Raw genomic sequence first — 20179 nt, forward strand, 5'->3', positions numbered from 1 at the left:
AAACTTTTATACTTTTACTCAAATTTTTATACTTTGGAAAGGAAAAATATATTTACGTATCAGTTGTAAAATTAGAAATGCATTTGTTGCCCCTGAAATACATTTTGAAATATAGGCTATGTTAAAGGCGGGGTGCATGATCTCTAATCCAATGTTGATATTTGAAATAACCTAAACCAGGGATTCCCAAAGTGTGGTACGTGCACCCCCAGGGGTACGTGAGCTGCCACCAGGGGGTGCGCGAGAGGAAAAATGTAATGGCGGTCTGTTTCTTTAAGTGGGATTTTTCCATACAATAAATAAATAAAAAAATGAACAGTAAACATTTCCTTTGTAATCGCTTTTATTTTAAATAAAAAACTATAATTTATTAGTTTTTGATAGAAACGTAGAAGACAGCTGCTGTCTTTTTCTACGCACTGCTCTTCTGTTATGCACTGCAGCCGCTATATGCGTGCCAACTCGTTTCATTCATTCCATATATATTATAAATATGCTGAACTGACTGAAATCAGGGAAACTGTCATGTGGGACGTCTTATGATAAAGTTGTTAATCACGAAGGAGGAGAGGGACCAAAACTTTTTTATGGCAAAAATAGAAATAATGAAATGTGACGAGACATGGGCACAGGATACGCGAGCAATGTGTTTTCATGCATGGTAAAGAGACCGCCAATGAATTATATAATAAAATACATAAATACTTACTGTAGAGAACTTATTAAAAGCTTTCATTTAATTTTGTTTTAAACTTGAGCTGTTATAATGAATCTGCAAACCATTTTACACCTTTTGTGCGAACAGTAAAGGCATTCGTTAATGTGTTTGATGGGTCTGCACGTGACGCACTGGTAAACATGAGGAAACCTCTCATATGTCATCTATTAGCTGACGGCAGTAAGTGTACCTTTTTTACCATAGTAAACTCGAATGGCGTCTAAATATCACAGTGGTTAAATGCATACACGGGGGCGCGCATGATCTACGCTGAGCGTAGTTTCAGATGGTACAATAGGCGTAAATATTTTTCACAATGTTGGACTTAGCTAAGCCCGACGTAGGACTATTACACTCAACTTCTTAACGTCCGGCTAGTGCAACCGGCACTTGGTTATTTGCGCATGATTAAACATGAGTATTTATGGTGAGAAAACAAAGCTTTTTTGGATCTTTTTTTAAATGGGGATTGGGGGTGCGCCAACCAGGTTGGGACATAGAAGGGGGTGCGCAGGAAAAAAAGTTTGGGAACCCCTGACCTAAACAAACACGCCCCACACATACGCAAGTAGACACGCCCCTTACTGCTGATTGGCTACAAGTGTGTTTTGGTACCCGGCCCGACTCCCTTTTCCAGAGTGTTTTTCAAAAATCATCCACCCCGTCTTTAATATATGAAGGTTAAAAATAAATAGATTTTAAATTCAAAAATATATTTAATTAAGCTTGCTTTCTGCAAAATTTATTTAGCATATATTTAAAACATATTTTTGACCAGAGAAATGTATTTATTTATTTTTTTTGCTGTATGGGAACAAGAACCAGACTGCCCCCACATTTCCCCAAAACTCACACACAACTTACTCAGAAGCCCCAGAATATAGCCGTAACTGGGCCAATACATAATAAATGTATAATTTAAGAAAACACAGAAATCAAGCAAATCCAAATAGCCTAAACTTGCGTTTTATTAATGCTGACAAAAATAATTTAATCCAGAAAACATCATACAATATCAAAAGATCTGCCAAACAAACCAATAACATTATAAACTTAATAACATTAAAGGGATAGTTCACCCAAAAATGAAAATTGTGTCATCATTTACTCAATTATATGTTGTTAAACACCCGCTTAAATTTTTTTGTTCTGATGTACACAAGGGAAGATATTTTGGGAAATGTCTGTAACCACACTGTTTGTGGACCCCATTTACTTTTAATAGTATTCTTTTTCCTACTATGGAAGTGAATGGGGTCCACAAACGGTTTTGTTACAAACATTTCTCAAAATATCTTCCTTTGTGTTCATTATAACAAAGAAATTTATACAGGTTTGTAACAACACAAGAGTGAGTAAATGATGACAGAATTTTCATTTTTTGGTGAACTATCCCTTTAAGTGGAGTCAATGATTTGATAAATGCTAACTTTAGCCTGACAACATCCTGCAAAACCACGCCTCCTCCAAAAAACATAAACGCGGAGCAGACCAGAACCAAGAGACAATGGTACTGGATTAGGCCTACATCATGTGACATTCACTGGTAAGAAAACTCCCTTATATGCTAGAATTTACATCTGGGCTTTTTCTGCCATCTAGTGCATGCATCCCTCTCTTGGCAGCCTAACAATTTCTTTCTTTCACATCAAAAGCCTCTATAACCTTCTTCTTTTCCTCAAGTTTTACTTCAGTTGTGCATGCACACAACCCTTTCTGGGGCATCATGATACCCATTTTATTTGGGTCTTACTGGATTCCTATTACTTTTGTTACCTGTCCATTGCATTTTCTTCAAAATACTTTAAAGAATACCATGATGCAACAAGAAAATATTACATATGACCAAATGTCACTTATTTACTATGATGTACGTTACACTAAAGCCATCCTGTAGCTTTTCTACCACAGTATTCAAAAATATTTGTTAGTTGGTCTAACACTGGAGCATTATTCTCTCTCTCTCTCTCTCTCTCTCTCTCTCTCTCTCTCTCTCTCTCTCTCTCTCTCTCTCTCTCTCTCTCTCTCTCTGTGTCTCCATGGGAGGGTGAAGATCCTCTTGTCCTCATCACTCATTGTGACATCAGCCTGTTGGACAGAACCACACGGGTCAGGATGAATGGGTCTCCCTTGGAGTCCAGAGAATTGCTTTTGGAACAAGAAACTCCTGAGGAGCCAATCAGACAGTAGTTATTAGAGACATGCCTATGGCCAAAGAGATGGGGAGAGAGAGCGAGAGAGAGACATGGCTATGGCCAGAGAGATGAGAAGAGAGAGAGATATTTAGATCAGAATCCGATCTAATGAAGATGTTACTAGGGAAAGACAGATACCCATAATCTGCTGGATTCATTTATCAGTTACACACCCTCAGAAATAAGCTCTAGGCCTGATCTTGTATAGTACTTTTGTTTTACCTTTCATGTGCCTCCATAAATGTAAATTTTTATACTTCAAATGTTTATATTTCAAAGTCTATTTTTTTATTGTAAATATCCTCTGAATCTATTTTATCCGACTTTATATGAACAGGGTATGAACAGGACCATCTTAGTATCAATATTTGTCACACATTACAAACAAATAATATTAAAAACTATGATTTTTAAAAATGCATTTAACCACAATTTTTAACATGTTTGTTTTACATCCTAAACAATGTAATATTGCTGTGAAATGAAATGAAGCTTTTCTTTTCCTAAACAGGTCATCTTTTGTTCTTGAGGCTCATTGTACAAATTCAAGAAATCACCGTTTACATGATGTGGACACATAAAGCATGTACTTTGTGACTTCTTGCATTTTACACAAATGGTGCTTGTTTTGTTGTCATGTTTTGTGGGGCACAACTGGCATCACCTGTATTCACCTCTTCTGTGGGTCTCAATTCATCTGCTTTATATAGTATTTCATATGCATTAAAAATAGAAATTTTATTCACTTTTACTTTCTGTGTCTTTATCAATACTGAAAATAGCAGGAAAATCTCACTTTTCTCTTTCCAGGGTGGTAAAACACGAACATATACACAGTAAATGTATTATTTGTGTCTATACAGTTTCCTTGGAACAAAAAAGTATAGGTCAAATTGACCCACGAACATCAAAATCGTAAAAAAATTATTTGTGTTAAAAAAACATTTTAAAACACATCAGTGTATTCCAACTTTGCATGCATGTTCATGGCCCTAAATGAGAAAAAGTGACAAAATGTTTGGAAGAAATAGATAACTTATAGCCTACATTGTAAATTGAAATGATAGCTCACTTTTACCATCTGTGTCTATAAAAGTATTTTTCAGTACTGAAAAGAGTAAGAAGAAGCATTTTTATCCACATTTTAGGATAGTAAAACTTCAATATAGCAACAAAAATATATAACAAACATATATTTAATTTGGGTCATATATTTAATGTGGATCAATTTGACCCGTGAACATCAAAATCGTTACAAAATTAGTTGGGTATACACTTAAAAACATATCAGCATGTCCAAACTTCACATGCATGTTCATGGCCATGAGAAAAAGTCACAACTCACAGGTTAACTGTTTTTTTCCGACAGCTTAAAAATCAAAATGGGTCAAATTGACCCAGAACATATAAGGGTTCAATTGAAATGGAATAGTTAATGTGATATTGTATATTTCTTGTCATTGCTTGCTTTATGTACAGTGCTTTAACTAAACACGATCATTCCAATAAAGTACTTTTCAACAGAGGGAGAGAGACAGATAGCACTGACCTAACATTTGATTCTCACTTTTACACGCTGAATTTGCTGTGCTGCTAGTACAGTTTGGACACCTTGCAACTGAATGCAGCCCTTTTTATGAAAAAGTTGTGTATGATTGGAAATGTTTCCAGAGAGGCTTCAGAAATAAAGTTTTGCCTGGTTTTCTGTTCAGTCGAAGATATTACGTCTATTATAGGTCTACCTAAAGAACAGAATGAATGTTTTTGCTCTGAGTCAAGGGTGTTGCTGAACAGACTTGCTGAAGGGAAGCTTGAGGCCTCTGGCAAAGTAAAACTACTGCTCGCCTGGACGCCAACCTTCACTTGCCCGAGGGATCAAAATGAAGAAAGATGAGTGTGTGTGTGTGTGTGTGTGTGTGTGTGTGTAATACCCAAAGAGAGAGAGAGAGAGAGAGAGAGAGAAAGAGAATTGGCTGATAAAAATATACAAGAATGGAATGATATGCCCAAGGCATGGCCCCCTCCAACTCTCTCTCTCTCTCTCTCTCTCTGTTGCTCGCTCGCTCTTTCTCTCTTTATGTATTTATTTAATTATAATTCAGATTTCCAACAGTGAGACATAGTGGATCTCTCTTTCTGGATCTACATCTTAACTTTTTGAGTGTGCTACAGTACATTACAATACTGCTAATACTGTTGTGCTAAATTATTTGCCACATCTGTATTTAAGATGGCAATAGTTAAAAAAACACAATGAAACAAGAAAAATACTTTTTACAGTAGAGTATTATATCCTTTCTGCTGTCACTAACTGAATGTCTTCAGTGTGTCCACTAGGGAGCATCGTTGTGTGCTTGTGCGTTTGCATTATACATTATACTTTTATTTTTATGTTTTTTAGGCACAAAAATGATTTAAACTGTTATTATTATTTTCGTTATTATTATTATTATTATTATTATTATTATCATCATTAGGATTATTATTATTATCATTATAATCATTATTTTTATTATTATTGTTATTATTATTATTATTATTATCAGTATTATTATTATTATTATTATTATTATTATTATCATCAGTATTATTATTATTATTATTTTTATTTTTATTATTATTATCATTATTATTATTATTATTATTATTATTATCATCAGTATTATTATTATTATTATTATTATAATTATTATCATTATCATTATCATTATTATTATTATTATTATTATTATTATTATTATTATTATTATTATTATTATTATTATTATTATTATCAGTATTATTATTATTATAATTATTATTATCAGAATTATTATTAGTAGTACTACTACTATTATTATTTTAAGTATAATTACTATTATTATTTTTAGTATTATTAATTATAATTATACTCCAGGTACTCTGGTTTCCTCCCACAGTCCAATGACACACAGGTTAGGTAAATTGGAGATGCCAAATAAATATTATTTTTATTCATGTTTGTTAATTCATATTTACACTCTCAGAAATAAAGGTACAAAACTGTACCTTTTCTGTGACTGGGGCTGTACCCTTTCGAAAAGTACTTTGCACCTACGGATTTTATTTTACTACCTCATACTGGGACCAAAGAGATTTTATTAGTACCTCAAAATAACATATTAGTATCTCAAAGGTACATATTTGTACTAACTGTTTACATATCTGTACCTAATGGTCAATACAATGACCTTTTTAAAGGGTCCTGCCCCACAGCTAGGGTACATATTTTGACTTCTTCTAACAATGTAGGTCCTTAAAATTTTATTCTGCTTTGTATTCCCGTAAAGGTACCAAACGGAAACTTAGGGTACAGCCCCAGTGACAGAAAAGGTACAGTTTTGTACCTTTATTTCTGACAGTGTAGGGTTGGGTTAGGGTTATGTTTAAATTTAGCTGTGAAGCCTTGATGGGCAGGATCCTATTGTGACAACTTACCCCATATCGTCTGTAAACATGCAAGCTACTGTGTTAAATAACCTGTAGCCTTGATAAACTGTTTCAAACTTTTGTCATCTTGTAACTAACACTGATGTTTGAGAATGGCTTTAATGTAAACTGGATAGCAACAGTACAGCTGCCAACTACAGTATTGTGCTTTATTATTTAAAGCTTTTATTGTTTTTTATTGTCTTAATAAAATGTGATCGATTGATTTCTTCACCCTCAAGTCTTGGTAGTATTTTATCTCTCTCTTTATTAAAACAGGTTTCTCTGTGTGTGATAATGACTTTGACTCACAGACAGTTAAATGAGATCTAAAAACATCTGCTTAATAAACTCATGCAGCTGGAAAAACATTCACATATTTCCTCTGACTGAGAGAAAAACACTTAAACATCTTCATTGCAGTTTTTAAGCCTGTTTTCTGCTGACACAACAGAATATAAAAAAGAAAACCTGAATAAAAATATTAACAGTACACATGTAGATAGGCCTAAGAACAGACCAGTGTGGTGGCTGCACATTTTGGGCTCAGTGCTTCTGGCATGACTATTAACACCACCTGCTTTAGGACCTGAAGGCGTGATTATTATTCTTATAGGGTCATGCATTAATGCATATGTCCTCATTTACATACACGCTGCCTCTCGCCATTTTGAGTGATTATTCCAGTGCTGGCTATAATTCAAAAGCACTATTATTCAAAATATCAGAAAACAGTTGATTATAGCATGATAAAAATATGACATCCATCACTCTGACATTTAAAGAAAGGTCTAATGTGTTCCTCATCAATGCAGAGCTGCTATGTTAATTTAAAAAAGCCATTGTTGCCTTTTATTGCTTTTATAGCAGGATTGTCGTGTAGCCCAGAGCATCGCCGTTTTCAAAGACAGATGCATTGCGAAGACCGAACTCAAAGTAATGTCTATAATAAACACAGTGGAAATCAAAGTCAATCAAAACTCAGACTTTATCATTAATATTTTGCTCTCTCTACTTGAGTTGGAATTTGAATTCAATACATCAAGGCTATGGTTTATTTTTCTATTTGTATATTCAAATATTGGGTAAATGTGCATGTGATGAACTGTTGACACATGTTAAAGTCCTGAAAGAGATCATGAATCTGCCCCACTGCTACTTTTTCATCAGATGAAACTCTAAAATCCATAAATGTAAGAAATGAACCAATGGCAAAAACAAAACACCCAGGGCAACTTTGTAAGCTGTTTAAATCTTTAGATTTAAAATTTTCTGCAAACTGGTGTAATTGAACGTAATGCAGGGTTGTTATATTAATGAGGGAGAAAATTATGAACAGCCTTTCTCTCCTTTTTGTAAGTCCTGAAGAAAACAACTTCTTGCCCCGAGATTAATGTTGTTCAGATGTACCCGTGAAAGAGGGAGAGGCTTCATCTGCAGAGGAGATACCTGCAGGATGTCCCAGCTTTCATTTTTTTGTACAATAAATTAAACAGATGTTTAGAAAAATAATATTGTTGTAATAGATTTAATATGTATTTAATATGTTGAGAGACAAATTTGAATTCAATTCAGGGTAATGAAAGTTTATTAATGAACGTTTATTGCCATGACTACTGCAGCACCAGGCCGATTAAATTCATGGGGCCTGGAACATCTGTCCTACTGTACAGCACTAGCAAAGCATTATATTGTTTCACTAATATTTTATATTACTGTATTCGGTTTGTTCTTGCTCTGTCTAGAAATCTGTTAGCATAATCTATCTGGTTGTCTATGTCGTTTCTCTGTAATTCTATTACTGTAATTTATTTTATTCATAGTATTCAGTCATGTGACTGGCATGGAGACCTGGAGGGCAAACACAGGAACCTCTGATCCGCAGCACAGTGCTGTCAGTATTACATCTGTTTCAATGCACAAATATTTACATCACCTCATGTATGTTGAAAGTCCCTGAAAGAGGTCCATTTTCAAGCTGGATTGGTCAATAATGTACCATTAGAGATATAAAGGACAAAAAAATCTTCATGGGGCTAAAGGTCAGGGTCACTGCTGCAGTATTTTGGTTGATTTGTGACAATTTTAATAAAATGATGCATGTTAGGTTAATCAATTTTTGCATTTTGGCTACTAAAAAATAATAACAGGCGGGCAGCCTTGTGTCTTGGAGGGTAATAATTTGACGTCACGTGAAAACTGTAGGAATCCTGCTATTTTCTGCTGGAAAATCACATGGATTTCTTGAACTGTCCTTCCTCCAAACCAACACAGGTAGGAGCCAAACATCAGGAAACCACACAGACATCATCAGTGTTGCAGTTGTACAGTAATTACAGGTCTCAGCGCAACATCAATTATTCACAGTTATTTACACGCAAATAAACAAACGTCCAGATAAATAAATAATCAGCCACCACATGCGCGCACCGGCACATAAGGAAACATCCGAGTACACTTTGGCACCAGCAACGCACTTAATTGTCTGTCGTAAATAAATGCAAATATAACAAGAAGCGTAAACGTTTTCGTGGTTTATGTGAGCCTGGCCTGTTTGCACGGCAAATCTTGGCGGCAGACATCTCCATCTAGCCGTGCGCAATAATTGAAATGGCGCATTTGGCTGCGGGCAGGCTGTGAGGGCGCGCAGTGAATGCATGTCCACAGACGTCATTTGCTTTTAATGGCCTCCAGGAAATTTGGCATTGCAATTCTCACAGACATTAGAGAGCAAAGAGAGGGAGTGCGGATGGGGGAAAGCACCGCATGCATGAGCACCACATCAGGATATATAGATTTCTTCTTTAAAAGAACACGATTCTTTACTTTCTCAACAAGTTCTAGTGTGCGCCCCGCGCTTTAGAAAGAAAAAGCTGCTTTTACTCATTCACAGAAGGGAAAATGTGTTGCCTTTGTAAAAGAGCCTGGGGGAATATTACATCAGACGAAATGGCAATGATTAAAATCAGCCCTTTCTGCTTCTCCAAAGTCTCTGGAACGGCGTGGTGACACTTGCCTGATGCGCAAACCGTTATATGCTGAACTTTAAACCCTCGCCAGCTATTCTTACTTTGGCTGAAAATAGGAAAGAACGCGGCACTAAATAATCGAGGGGGGATATCAGGTTTTCATCTGTTTAAATGAGTCTGCTCGGGTTTGAGTTAATTGTCCTCTAATCCTGTGGCCCCAGAGGCGTTCGCGCAGCCCGGAGCGAGAATTCCTCTTTCGGCTCTGCTCTGTGATTTACAAACGGATTATTGGCTTTCTTCTGCCCATAGGCAAAGCAGCAGTTTCATATTTGCTTGAAAAGATAGCCGAGGCTGAAATACGCGACGGGATCTGTGTATAAAGAAGAAATAAGAAGATCGAGAGGGGGAAGGAGAGATCTGATTTCCTGGAGAAGGTGAGTTAACAGTCTCGTGCGCTTTTGCGCTTCAGCTCTCAACGCGTCCACACAACAGCGGCGCTTATTGTACGGCTTTAAAGTCACAGCGACCCCTTTTTCATCCATCCATGGCATGTTTTAACGCGGTTTGACGAGATTCTCGGGAGGTGAATAGATAGGCTGGATTATTTGATCGGCTAGAAACTTGAAAGAGAAAGGAGCGCACATTTTCATCTGTGTAAGCCGGACTCGGATCGCGCATTCGGACACCTACCTACGATGTTTGAAACGGTACAATTTTTTTACATGAAATATCATATAAATCAACAGTATATTATTAATTCAATGATTATTTTGTGTTTTGCATTGAATGCTAAAGACCGAAAATGCTCCTCCGCCTTTTACGCACCGCTTTCTGTGTGATATTTTAAGCGTTTCTGCTTCTGTGATCTTATTAAACGGCCTCTAGGCATCAAGATGCTGCGTTATTATGAGTATATGTCTCATACCTGAAGGTTTTATAGACGTGAGCTAGACGCCATATTGTGAAATGATCTGAATTTAAGTCTTAACCCGTAGGGCACCGACCTAAAACTGGAGAAGGGAAGCGGAAAAGTGTGTGCGCGTTATTCTTTCATTTCATTATTTGTTTCGATGGACATTTTCTATGAGTTTGAGTTTGTTCAGTATTTGTCCCAGGGGTATACACTCATCTGTCTGTCTCACATATTAAATATACAGTCAGGAAATACCGAAACGAAAGTGTTTAAAATCAGCCAGGTCACTTTGATATCTTGAGGGGAACTCAAGAACGGATGAAAATAATCTAACAACTGTAAATACTGAAGTTTGGTGTCTGTTTTGGTCCATGACCATCTCGGACCAGCAACAGATCAGCATCCAGCTGTCAACTTGGTGTCTGCAAAACCAGCTAAGACCAGTTTAGATCAGCCAAAGGGGTTCACTGCTGCGAGTTCCCAATGAACGCAGTAACATTATATGAGTTGTAAGGAACCAAATAACTTATATAAGAACTTAAACAACTAAAACATCTTTAGTTTTTTTCTGAAACCATGAAGTAACATTTTCAAGATTTTTTAGCAGAGGAAGAAATGATTTGAGGTTCTTATTTGAAAAGTTAATTTCAAAATGTTGCCCCACAGTCCTGTGACTTTAGCAATGTAGTGATAAAACTTTACTCTCTGGAGAGAGAGCAACCCTATATCACGAAAATGCGTGACTATTTCACGCATGGACCAGCGTGACAATGTCACGCTTTGCCGCGTTTGAGCGTGAGCATGTCACGCTTTTCTGTTTGTGTCACTGTCACGTATTGGTTACTCAACTTTTTTTTCCTATTTTCAAACCATTGTCGCTTCGGTTTAGGGTTAGATTTGGTGCTTGTGTTATATGTCACTTTAAGTATTTGTCACTTTAAGTATTGGTTTATAAAAAAAAAAGATACAATACTTATTCTTTTATATTTTCTAAACTTTAACCAATTGTCACCTGACGTTGGGGTTAGAGTTTGTTTAGGTAAGGGTGTCATTTTATGTAAATCTAACCCTAAACCGAAGCGACAATGGTAAGAAATTAGGACAAAAAAGTTGAGTAACCAATACGTGACAGTGACACAAACAGAAAGCGTGACATGCTCACGCTCAAACGCGGCAAAGCGTGACATTGTCACGCTGGTCCATGCGTGAAATAGTCACGCAATTTCGTGATACTGGGTTGGAGAGAGAGAGAGAGAGAGAGAGAGAGAGAGAGAGAGAGAGAGAGAGAGAGAGAGAGAGAGAGAGAGAGAGAGAGAGAGAGAGAGAGAAACTGTTCCACTGTATTCCCTCAGCAGTAATTTCTGGGCTTTTGGTTACAATGCCCTGTAGCTGTATGGTGATGAGGTATAGCTTCATATGCCAGAATCTTCTTAAGTCTTTTCATTTTTTTTCTGTGGGATTTGTAATAGATCATCCTGCTTGTGTATTAAATGAACATTACTGCTGAGGGCTTGGTGGCAACACCCTGGAAAATTCTGCCGGCCGCCTCGGGCACATTGCCTCTGGCGCTGGAGCTGAATGGAGCCCTAACAAACTGCCTCCTGTTTACCATGTATGGTTAAAATAACAGGCGCACAAATGAGCCACCGCGAGGAAGCTGAACTGAACGTTCACAATGAAACTGTCTGTCTTATGACAACTGGAATATGTTCAATCATATTTCCATCAAACAGACATGGCCCTGTGTGACTTGTATAAACACGTCTATAAGTTTGGACACTTGCGAGCAGTTAAAAAGACTCATCGGACCGTTTCAAAGCAAATGCAAGAGGGAAGTTAAAATGCTTTTTAAAACATAGCTGCGTTTCGAGTTATTTCTGATGCTACTGTACGCTCTTATGCAGGGCTCATTGTCTACAATCTCATTCTTATTTGGTTTATAAAGGAGATCTGTAGATTTACTCTCTTCATTTGTATAAGTAAGTGTAAAATGAAAACTTGAAAATATGAGGCAATAACTTGAAAGTGCCATGCACAACATGCACAAAGTTTAAGATTTCTCATAAAAATACAGAGATGGACTACAACAGAGATTAGATAGTAAAGGTATAGTTAAAGTGGCACAAGTCGAGTTGTTGTAAGACAGTCAACTGTTCGAGTTGGGTTTGTGAGATGTGAAGTGTGCTTTCGAATCTCGGTTCACTAACAGTGTGCTTTGGTTTTGAAACTGATGCCTGGTGTTTCACGTGAACGTGGGTTATGCCCTCATTTCCCAAATGTTCAGATTGGTTGCTGAAGTGTCAGAAGATATCACGTCTAACACATAACACGACCTTTAATTAGAATCTTGCCGTTTTCCCCTCCTTTTCATCCCTGGAGGCGAACACCTCGCATATATCTCTCTCCCCCTCCCTCTCTCTTTCTCTCTCTCTCTATCTCTCTCTCTCTCTCTCGGCGGTGTTAATAAACATCCTTGTATCCTGCCCTCAGGCTGCACCAGTGAAAAGATGCAAACATACTTCATTAGAGCCGTGGCAATAATTTGTAAGCTAAATATGCGATGGGGCAGATGAGAAAGCGATCTGATAAGACTCGACTCGCTCAAGGTGTGAGAGACACTAACGCACCGTGAAGGCACATCAGCATTATCTTCATGGCTTTCGCGTTTGTCTGTTTCCAGGAAGGGAGAAGCATGTCGCGCCTGTCTCTGACCCGGTCTCCGGTCTCTCCTCTGGCCGCGCAGGGGATTCCACTGCCGGCTCAGCTCACCAAATCCAACGCGCCCGTTCACATCGATGTGGGCGGACACATGTACACCAGCAGCCTGGCGACCCTCACCAAATACCCAGACTCACGGTAAGACCCCTGACCTCTCTTCTTACATCCAATTACGCACAAGTGTGGAGTCAGCAAACTGTAATGAAGCTACCCGGGCAATTTTGCCTTGTTTTGGGGACGATAAAATCTTTTATTTGTATTTTTGTTTGAGAATATTTGTGAAATCATTTTTACATTAAGGAAAATTGTTCTTCTGATAAAATGTTCAGCTCAAAGTAAGTACAACTGAAATAGTTTTTTTTTTATAAAGTGAGGTACCGAAGGCTATAACATTTTTTTTTTTTTTTACTAATTTTGTGGTAATACTGATTATAGAAATAATTTTAGAGAAATTGTTAAAAAATGGTCCCAAGCTGTCACTGTGACAGTTCCCTTAAAAAGCTCCTGTGCACCATTTAGGTACATTTAGTACCAATATGCACTTTTGGGGTACTATTATAAACTTTTTAAATGTAAAGATGCATTCAAAATACTGTGGTTTGTAAATAGAGAGAGAACTAACTAACTGTATGTGGAGTATTGCATTAAATTTGTACTCAGATTGTAGATATTATTAATGTTTTCCAAATATTATTGATTATAAGATACTGAAAATATATCAAATAAAAACAAAGTATATTTTAGGTTGATAAGTGGTTAAATAATAGGATTGAGTTTGCTCTTTTAAAGATTTTTACCATTGTAATACTGTACTTTTTGTGACACTGCAGTGCTTGAGTTTAGGTTCGGATTATCTTATGTAGTTATGTCTTTCATATTTTGTTGCAATGTTTTAACTCACTGTACTCTTTATAAAATATTTTGCTAGTGCGTCTCTCAGTCAGTTTTAGGCACTTGGTGTCAAAATAATATTTAGTGCATCACGCTTTTTCTGAAATGCTTTGTGTTGTATGCTTGTGCATTTCTTTACGACACAGCCTGCTTTATTTAGTTATGCAATGCAATGACTATAAGTAAAGTTTTTAAATGATCACTGGATTTAAAAGCATGCATGCGTTCATTTGTTTCCACTAAAAAGAAACACAACAGCACTAGTGAACACTTTTATTAGTGGGAAGCCCATTCTTTTTTTAAATAGCATGCAGGTGCACTGGCACACAGGGGGTTAAATCCTCCGCCTCAGAGACTGAGGTGACAGCTGAGAGAGTCCGGTTAAAGAAGTTAAGTTGATGATGTCTTTTAATAGATTGATCTCTTAATAATGTAGAGCGGGAAAAGAAACTCGGTCTATAACTTATGTGAGAACATCCGTCTTCCTACAGCCCAGATCCCCGCAGTGACAAAACATATGAAAGTTTCATGCACATTCAGAGATATTTCTCGGGTCAGAACAGAACCATGTGGGTCTCGATCTTTCACGCTGTACCATTATGGATCATAGCGGGAAAGTATGCTTGATCAGGGTGTAAATTGATCGATTGATACAGATAGATAAGATTAAACATGATCAGCGTTATAACTGATGAATATAAATGAAAATATATAATATATTATCAGCATAACATATTGGTTAAAAAAATTTATTGAAATATTGACATAAATTTGATTTAGTATCCAGTACATCCACCTGTTATCTTAACAATTTTTCAAACAGTAAGCTATTTTGTGTGAAAGCAAAGGACATTTAAGCATCTGTATACAGACTTGGTCACAAACATTTTAACTTCTTTGTCTTATTTAAAACTTTATTTCCAGCTTTAAATATAAAATCTCAGACTTGACAGATACAGATGTAACAATGCAAGTCAGCAGTAAAAAATGCATAACGTTTGACTGTAGTGAAAACAACAAAGTGTGTACTATAGTCTGCACTTACTCGAACTAAAGGCGATCTGTTAAGGTGTTAACACTTTTAAGGTCAGTGTGAGTTAAGACTGTGAGTGTTTGTTGCGTCTGATTTCATCAGATCAGTTTTACACGACCGGTGAGGTAAACAGAGTAAGTGAAGGCTGAAGGTTTACACCTCCACCATCTAAAGCGACTGTCCTACAGATTAAACACTTATTTCCTTCACAAAGACCCAGCAGGTGCACACGCAAGACAAATCTGAACCACCATCACAACCATTCTGTCACCCTATACAATCAAATTCAATCCTAAACAGTTCAGCTAGTTATACGAGATTAATTATCAACTGTGTTTAATATAACATCACAATACCGGTTTAGTAAAGTTTATGTTTTTGCTAGATTCAGCTTGGCTCAGGTATGATTTTCCTGTCCAGTGCCACGTTGTTTAAATAGAAAATGCACTTGCGCCCATCTGTTCCCCATGGGCATGCTGGTCTGAAAATGAAGTGTGTTCATGTGCATTGCTAGTGCATTGAAAACTGAAAACGATGGCGCAGTTGATCAACTAAAACTGGCTTGTCTAAAGTTAATAGCGCGTATTTTTAATTTATTTAAAGGGCGCATTAGTAATATGCGCCTATAGGTAGGTGCACAACGCGCAGACACACTTTGAGATGATTTCACAAAAATATGCAATCATGCACAATTCAAAGTTTGTCTTTGATTTTTATTTTTGTATATAAATGTTAAAATAATTGTGTAACACTTTACAATAAGGTTCATTAAACTAATACCGAACTGCAGATATACAGCATCTATTAATCTTTGTTAATGTTAATTTCAACAATTACTAATACTTTATTAAAATCTTATTAATGTTGTGAACTTACATGAACAAACAATTAAAAGATTTTTTTTCTATTAACTAACATTAACAAAGATGAATAAATACTGTAATGTATTGCTCTTGTTTTGTTCATGTTAGTTAATACTTAACTAAACCTTATTTTAAAGTGTTACCAATAATTGTTTTTTTCATTAGTTTTATATCATAGTTTAAAATTGCAATAGGCAAACATTTTTAGGAACTTGTAATAAGAATAAAACATTAAAATCTATACATAAAATGGATTTAACAAAATAAATAATAAAGGTGTGGTAAAAAAGTTTCTAGGACAGTAAAAACAAATAAAGTTAAAATCTGCTTAATCCAAATAAAAATGCTATAATTGCAGACAAACCCTTACATTTGGTAGTCACTCCTAAAACTTTGCAATGTGTCTGTGGAGAGAGAGAGAGAGAGAGAGAGAGAGAGACCTGCAGGTGACAAAAGAGAGAGTCTTTCTTATGCACTCAGATGCTCAGGGCTGATTTACAGAGAGAGAGAGAGAGAGAGAGAGAGAGAGAGAGAGAGAGAGAGAGAGAGAGAGAGATGAGAGAGAGAGAGAGAGAGAGAGAGAGAGAGAGAGAGAGAGAGAGAGAGAGAGAGAGAGAGAGAGAGAGAGAGAGAGAGAGAGAGAGAGAGAGAGAGAGGGAGGGAGGGGGACAGAAAGAAAAGAAAAACAGGCAGCATTTTAATTGCTTTTTTAAAAAAGTGCAGATGAAAAACAGTGTTTGCCCTCAGGCGCATGGTGAAATTCTAGCTGGAAGAATTGCAAGACCATATGAGAAAGAAAGACCGCGGGCGCTACAGGGAGATGAGTATTGGTTTTTTATAAAGCATTTTACATCGATTTCCAAAGGGGGGAAGCAAGAAGAGAGAAAGGGAGCGAATGAACAAAACAGAAAACGAGAGAGAGAGAGGTTTAGAAAGTAAGTGAGGAAGTGATGACTACATGAACGATATATCTGACAGAGCGTGAATAAAACGCATGTAAATATCCGTACCTGGTAGAGCTGTTGTGCATGTGTTCGCAAATCACTTTCAGATGCAACATAATACCGCCTTCATACATCAGCTGGGATTCACTGTAACTGTCTCGGTCAGCTGAACCTGGAACTGTAGCCGTGATTAAATGAAGCAGTTTGGCAGAAGTAAGGACGGAAATACTGATCTGTGCATAAAGAGAATGAAATAAATGACGAGCATAAATCTGAAGGTGTTTACCATGAACAGATTGGCAAATATAATTTCCGTAATCTGTTTCGTTGCGTCACTCCTAAATATACAAATACACTTAAATCCGTCACACACCACATTAAAGAGTGCCAAACGTTAGTTATTGTGTGAGTTTATAAAAACTTTAAAAATTTGAAAGTCGTCTCCGTCCTTGATGTTTTTTACCACGTGAGAAAATGGACGTGTGGCATGAGAACAATGTCAATTGCCCGTATACATTTCATGCTTTGAAAATACCTTAAAGTTGTTTTTTCCGTTATGCATAGAGTAGTTTCATGCTTATTTCACCGGTAGCCGTCATTGCCTTGTAAATGTCTGAATATGCACAAAACTACACGAATCGAAACAATGCCGCCATGTTGAACGTGCCGACAAATGATGCGTGCCGCTGAGGTCAGGCTGGACCGATCAGGTCGGATTTCAAGTACAACACAACTGTGATATGATAAATAATTTGTATTTGATGACATTCTTTTTGATACCAGGTGACAGGCTTTTCAAACGTGTTGCTCAGCAAACTTTTACCTGCTGATCCCAAAAAAACATTTTTTCTTTTTCGGTTTGAGGCAAGAATCACTATTACTCTTGCTTGTTGAGGTATTTTCAATTACTTTAGATTTATCCCTTAGACCTAAACCGAAGGAGAAACCAGTCAAATCCAGAGAGCTGATTTTTTAGATACTGTAAAAAAATCCAAAAATGAAATCAGCTACTGTACCAACTCACACATCCCATAAAGACATCTAATATATGGTCATACACGGATGCAGGAGCACAGAGTCAGTGGAGTGGATTTCGAGGGGGAGAAAGAGTTCCACCTCAAATTGGTTTGATTTTTTTGAAATGGGGGAGGTATTATATTTAAAGCCCCCATCAAAATTTTACTTTTTCCTTTTAGTATTAATACATTAGACTTAAGAATAAATATAAACTGGTATGATCCAAAACACTGAACAAATTCTCATACAGAAGATATAAGCATTCAAAACCAACAGTTTGGCACCTGTGCTAAAAAAGTCTTGAATTTTCATGACATCACTCTGCACTTCAACTTCTCATCAAATTTCCTGTCCAATCAAATGCTCTTTAGATGCTGAAGCGTCCTGCCCTCTAAGACGAAAGGCTTGTCTGAAACGTGGCCAATCACAGTGGCCGCAACACATGCTCCGGTCTTCCATAAACGCAATTGGCTGGCTCTGCCTAGGTTATTTACATAAGGTGATCTGATTGGCTTGAAAAGTTGAGAAATGTTCAACTTCTGCCGCAGCACCAACGGATCCACAATTCTGTTTGGCAACGCATGACGTCACCCATTAAAATTGAATGGGAAGCGTTAATGCTTACGCCCCGTGTGAATGTACCAGTACGTCTATGCTGGACTGTGCCATAAATAAAACGCTATTGGTTATTTAAAAAAAGGGGAGGGGCTTCCCGATAGTTCCATTGTTTCTAACTAACGTCACCACATCAAATAATGCTGCACATTTCACGGCACTTGGGTGGGCCTTTAAACATACTAATAAGATTTAAAAATAACACCGGACATTTTTATTGCAACTATTATTTTATAATGCATCATCAAGCTTGTCACATGACACTTCAAACTGATGTACTGGTTTCATGTCAGATTTTTTTTAATTTAAAATATCCAAATGTTCACACTCCACATAATTTTTCTTTAACCTAAAGACAAATTTATTGTTAAATGAGTATAACTTTGTGTGACTAAAATACATTTTTTTAATGTTGAGTTATTTTAAACTTATCTAGAAAGTCTAAAATTACCCCCCCCCCCCCAAACTAGAGTCCCCCATGATTTTTTGCCATTTATAGCCCTGCATATATAAAAATGTTTGAAATGCTATTTAAACCTTTGGTTATATATTCATATGTGATAATTTTACTTACACTGTATTTGAAATGCATATGTTATTATATATTTTTTTCAGATTTTTGCATCAGTCAGGTGGCCTTTAAATTTGTGTTATTATGTGGGTTTTACATTATTTGACATGTGACTTGAGCTCATATAGCAGGGCCACATTATATAGGTTTTGACATTGTGTTTAGAAGGACTTCTAATGTATTTTTTTATATTTGCCTGTAGCCTCTTGTTTCAGGGCTGGAAAACGAAAATGTTAATTGTTTCATGCATTTAAAGAAGACTGGCTTCTCTCCATTAACCGCCTGTGTTTTCTCATTTTCAGGATCAGCCGGCTGTTTAACGGAACGGAGCCGATAGTTCTGGACAGTTTGAAGCAGCATTACTTTATTGACAGGGATGGAGAAATCTTCCGCTACATACTGAGTTTCCTGAGGACCTGCAAACTTCTTCTGCCGGAGGATTTTAAGGTAACAATGTCATTTTGTCAAAAGCATGTTCCTCTGTTGTATGGGATAAAATATTAGCCGACTATCTATAGTATATTTGAGTCAATTTTGGTTAAAAGTCTGTGAAAACCCAGTTTAAGTCCTTTTTTGTGATTTTCTGTTCTCTACTTAAAATCATCCTACATAATGTATATATGTTACCAAATAAAACCTTGATACAGTATCTTTAATATTGACTTAGTAAGATCGAAGATTGAAATCAAACTTTGATGCTCCTCATCTCATTATTAGATTATGAGACTTTAACTTGGATTTCACAGACAGGCTCACATAATGTTATCTTTTGGCTGGTCGGATGTTGTCTGTTAATTCTGGTTATTCATGATTTCACTAAAATTAATTCAGTATTTTACCCAGGTCATCTGGCTATTCCATGCACATTGAAAAATTGCGTTTTACTTTTACAATTTAGTCTTAATCTTACTGAGGATGGCATGATAAAAAAAGAGTTCAAAACACAGAAAATCAATTTTTACTAATTTGGGTAAAAATGTATTTTCTATACCAAGAAAGAAACAAGATGAAAACCACTATTTTTTTAAACCGTTTACATAGCATCTTTAGGTTAAAATAACATAAAACTTTTAAATCTATAATTTGATTTTCAAAGATTTATTATAAAAATTATTTTTTCCACAAAAGTTTTTTTTTCAAAATGCTGTAAATCTATTGAATCAATATATAAATGTGCATTCATCTTTGCTATGTTATATTCATTTAGTTGACTAGTGGTATACACTGATTAAATAAACATTAATGGCATTAATCAAAACACTTACTTTGAGGCTGTTTACACTTG

The 20179-nt window shown here is 36.4% G+C and overlaps 2 protein-coding genes across 4 annotated transcripts in view; one reads left to right on the forward strand and one right to left on the reverse strand.

The window, feature by feature from the left end:
• The first annotated feature begins 9102 nt into the window (after positions 1–9102).
• Positions 9103–20179, forward strand: part of LOC135773828 (BTB/POZ domain-containing protein kctd15) — a 29255-nt gene continuing 18178 nt past the window's right edge. The window contains exons 1-3 of one of the 3 annotated variants that reach the window (XM_065283677.2): positions 9103–9763; positions 12923–13098; positions 19197–19341. In XM_065283677.2, coding sequence (XP_065139749.1) covers positions 12935–13098; positions 19197–19341 — 309 coding nt within the window. In that variant the 5' untranslated portion in view covers positions 9103–9763; positions 12923–12934. The other 2 variants (XM_065283676.1, XM_065283675.2) reach the window with 2 other exon arrangements.
• Positions 16418–20179, reverse strand: part of LOC135773826 (transcription initiation factor TFIID subunit 4) — a 131298-nt gene continuing 127536 nt past the window's right edge. The window contains exon 15 of the mRNA XM_065283665.2: positions 16418–16924. Coding sequence (XP_065139737.1) covers positions 16676–16924 — 249 coding nt within the window. The 3' untranslated portion in view covers positions 16418–16675. The remainder of the gene's footprint in view (positions 16925–20179) is intronic.

This window comes from Paramisgurnus dabryanus, chromosome 9, assembly GCF_030506205.2.
Source record: "Paramisgurnus dabryanus chromosome 9, PD_genome_1.1, whole genome shotgun sequence".
In the NCBI taxonomy this organism is placed as follows: domain Eukaryota; kingdom Metazoa; phylum Chordata; class Actinopteri; order Cypriniformes; family Cobitidae; genus Paramisgurnus; species Paramisgurnus dabryanus.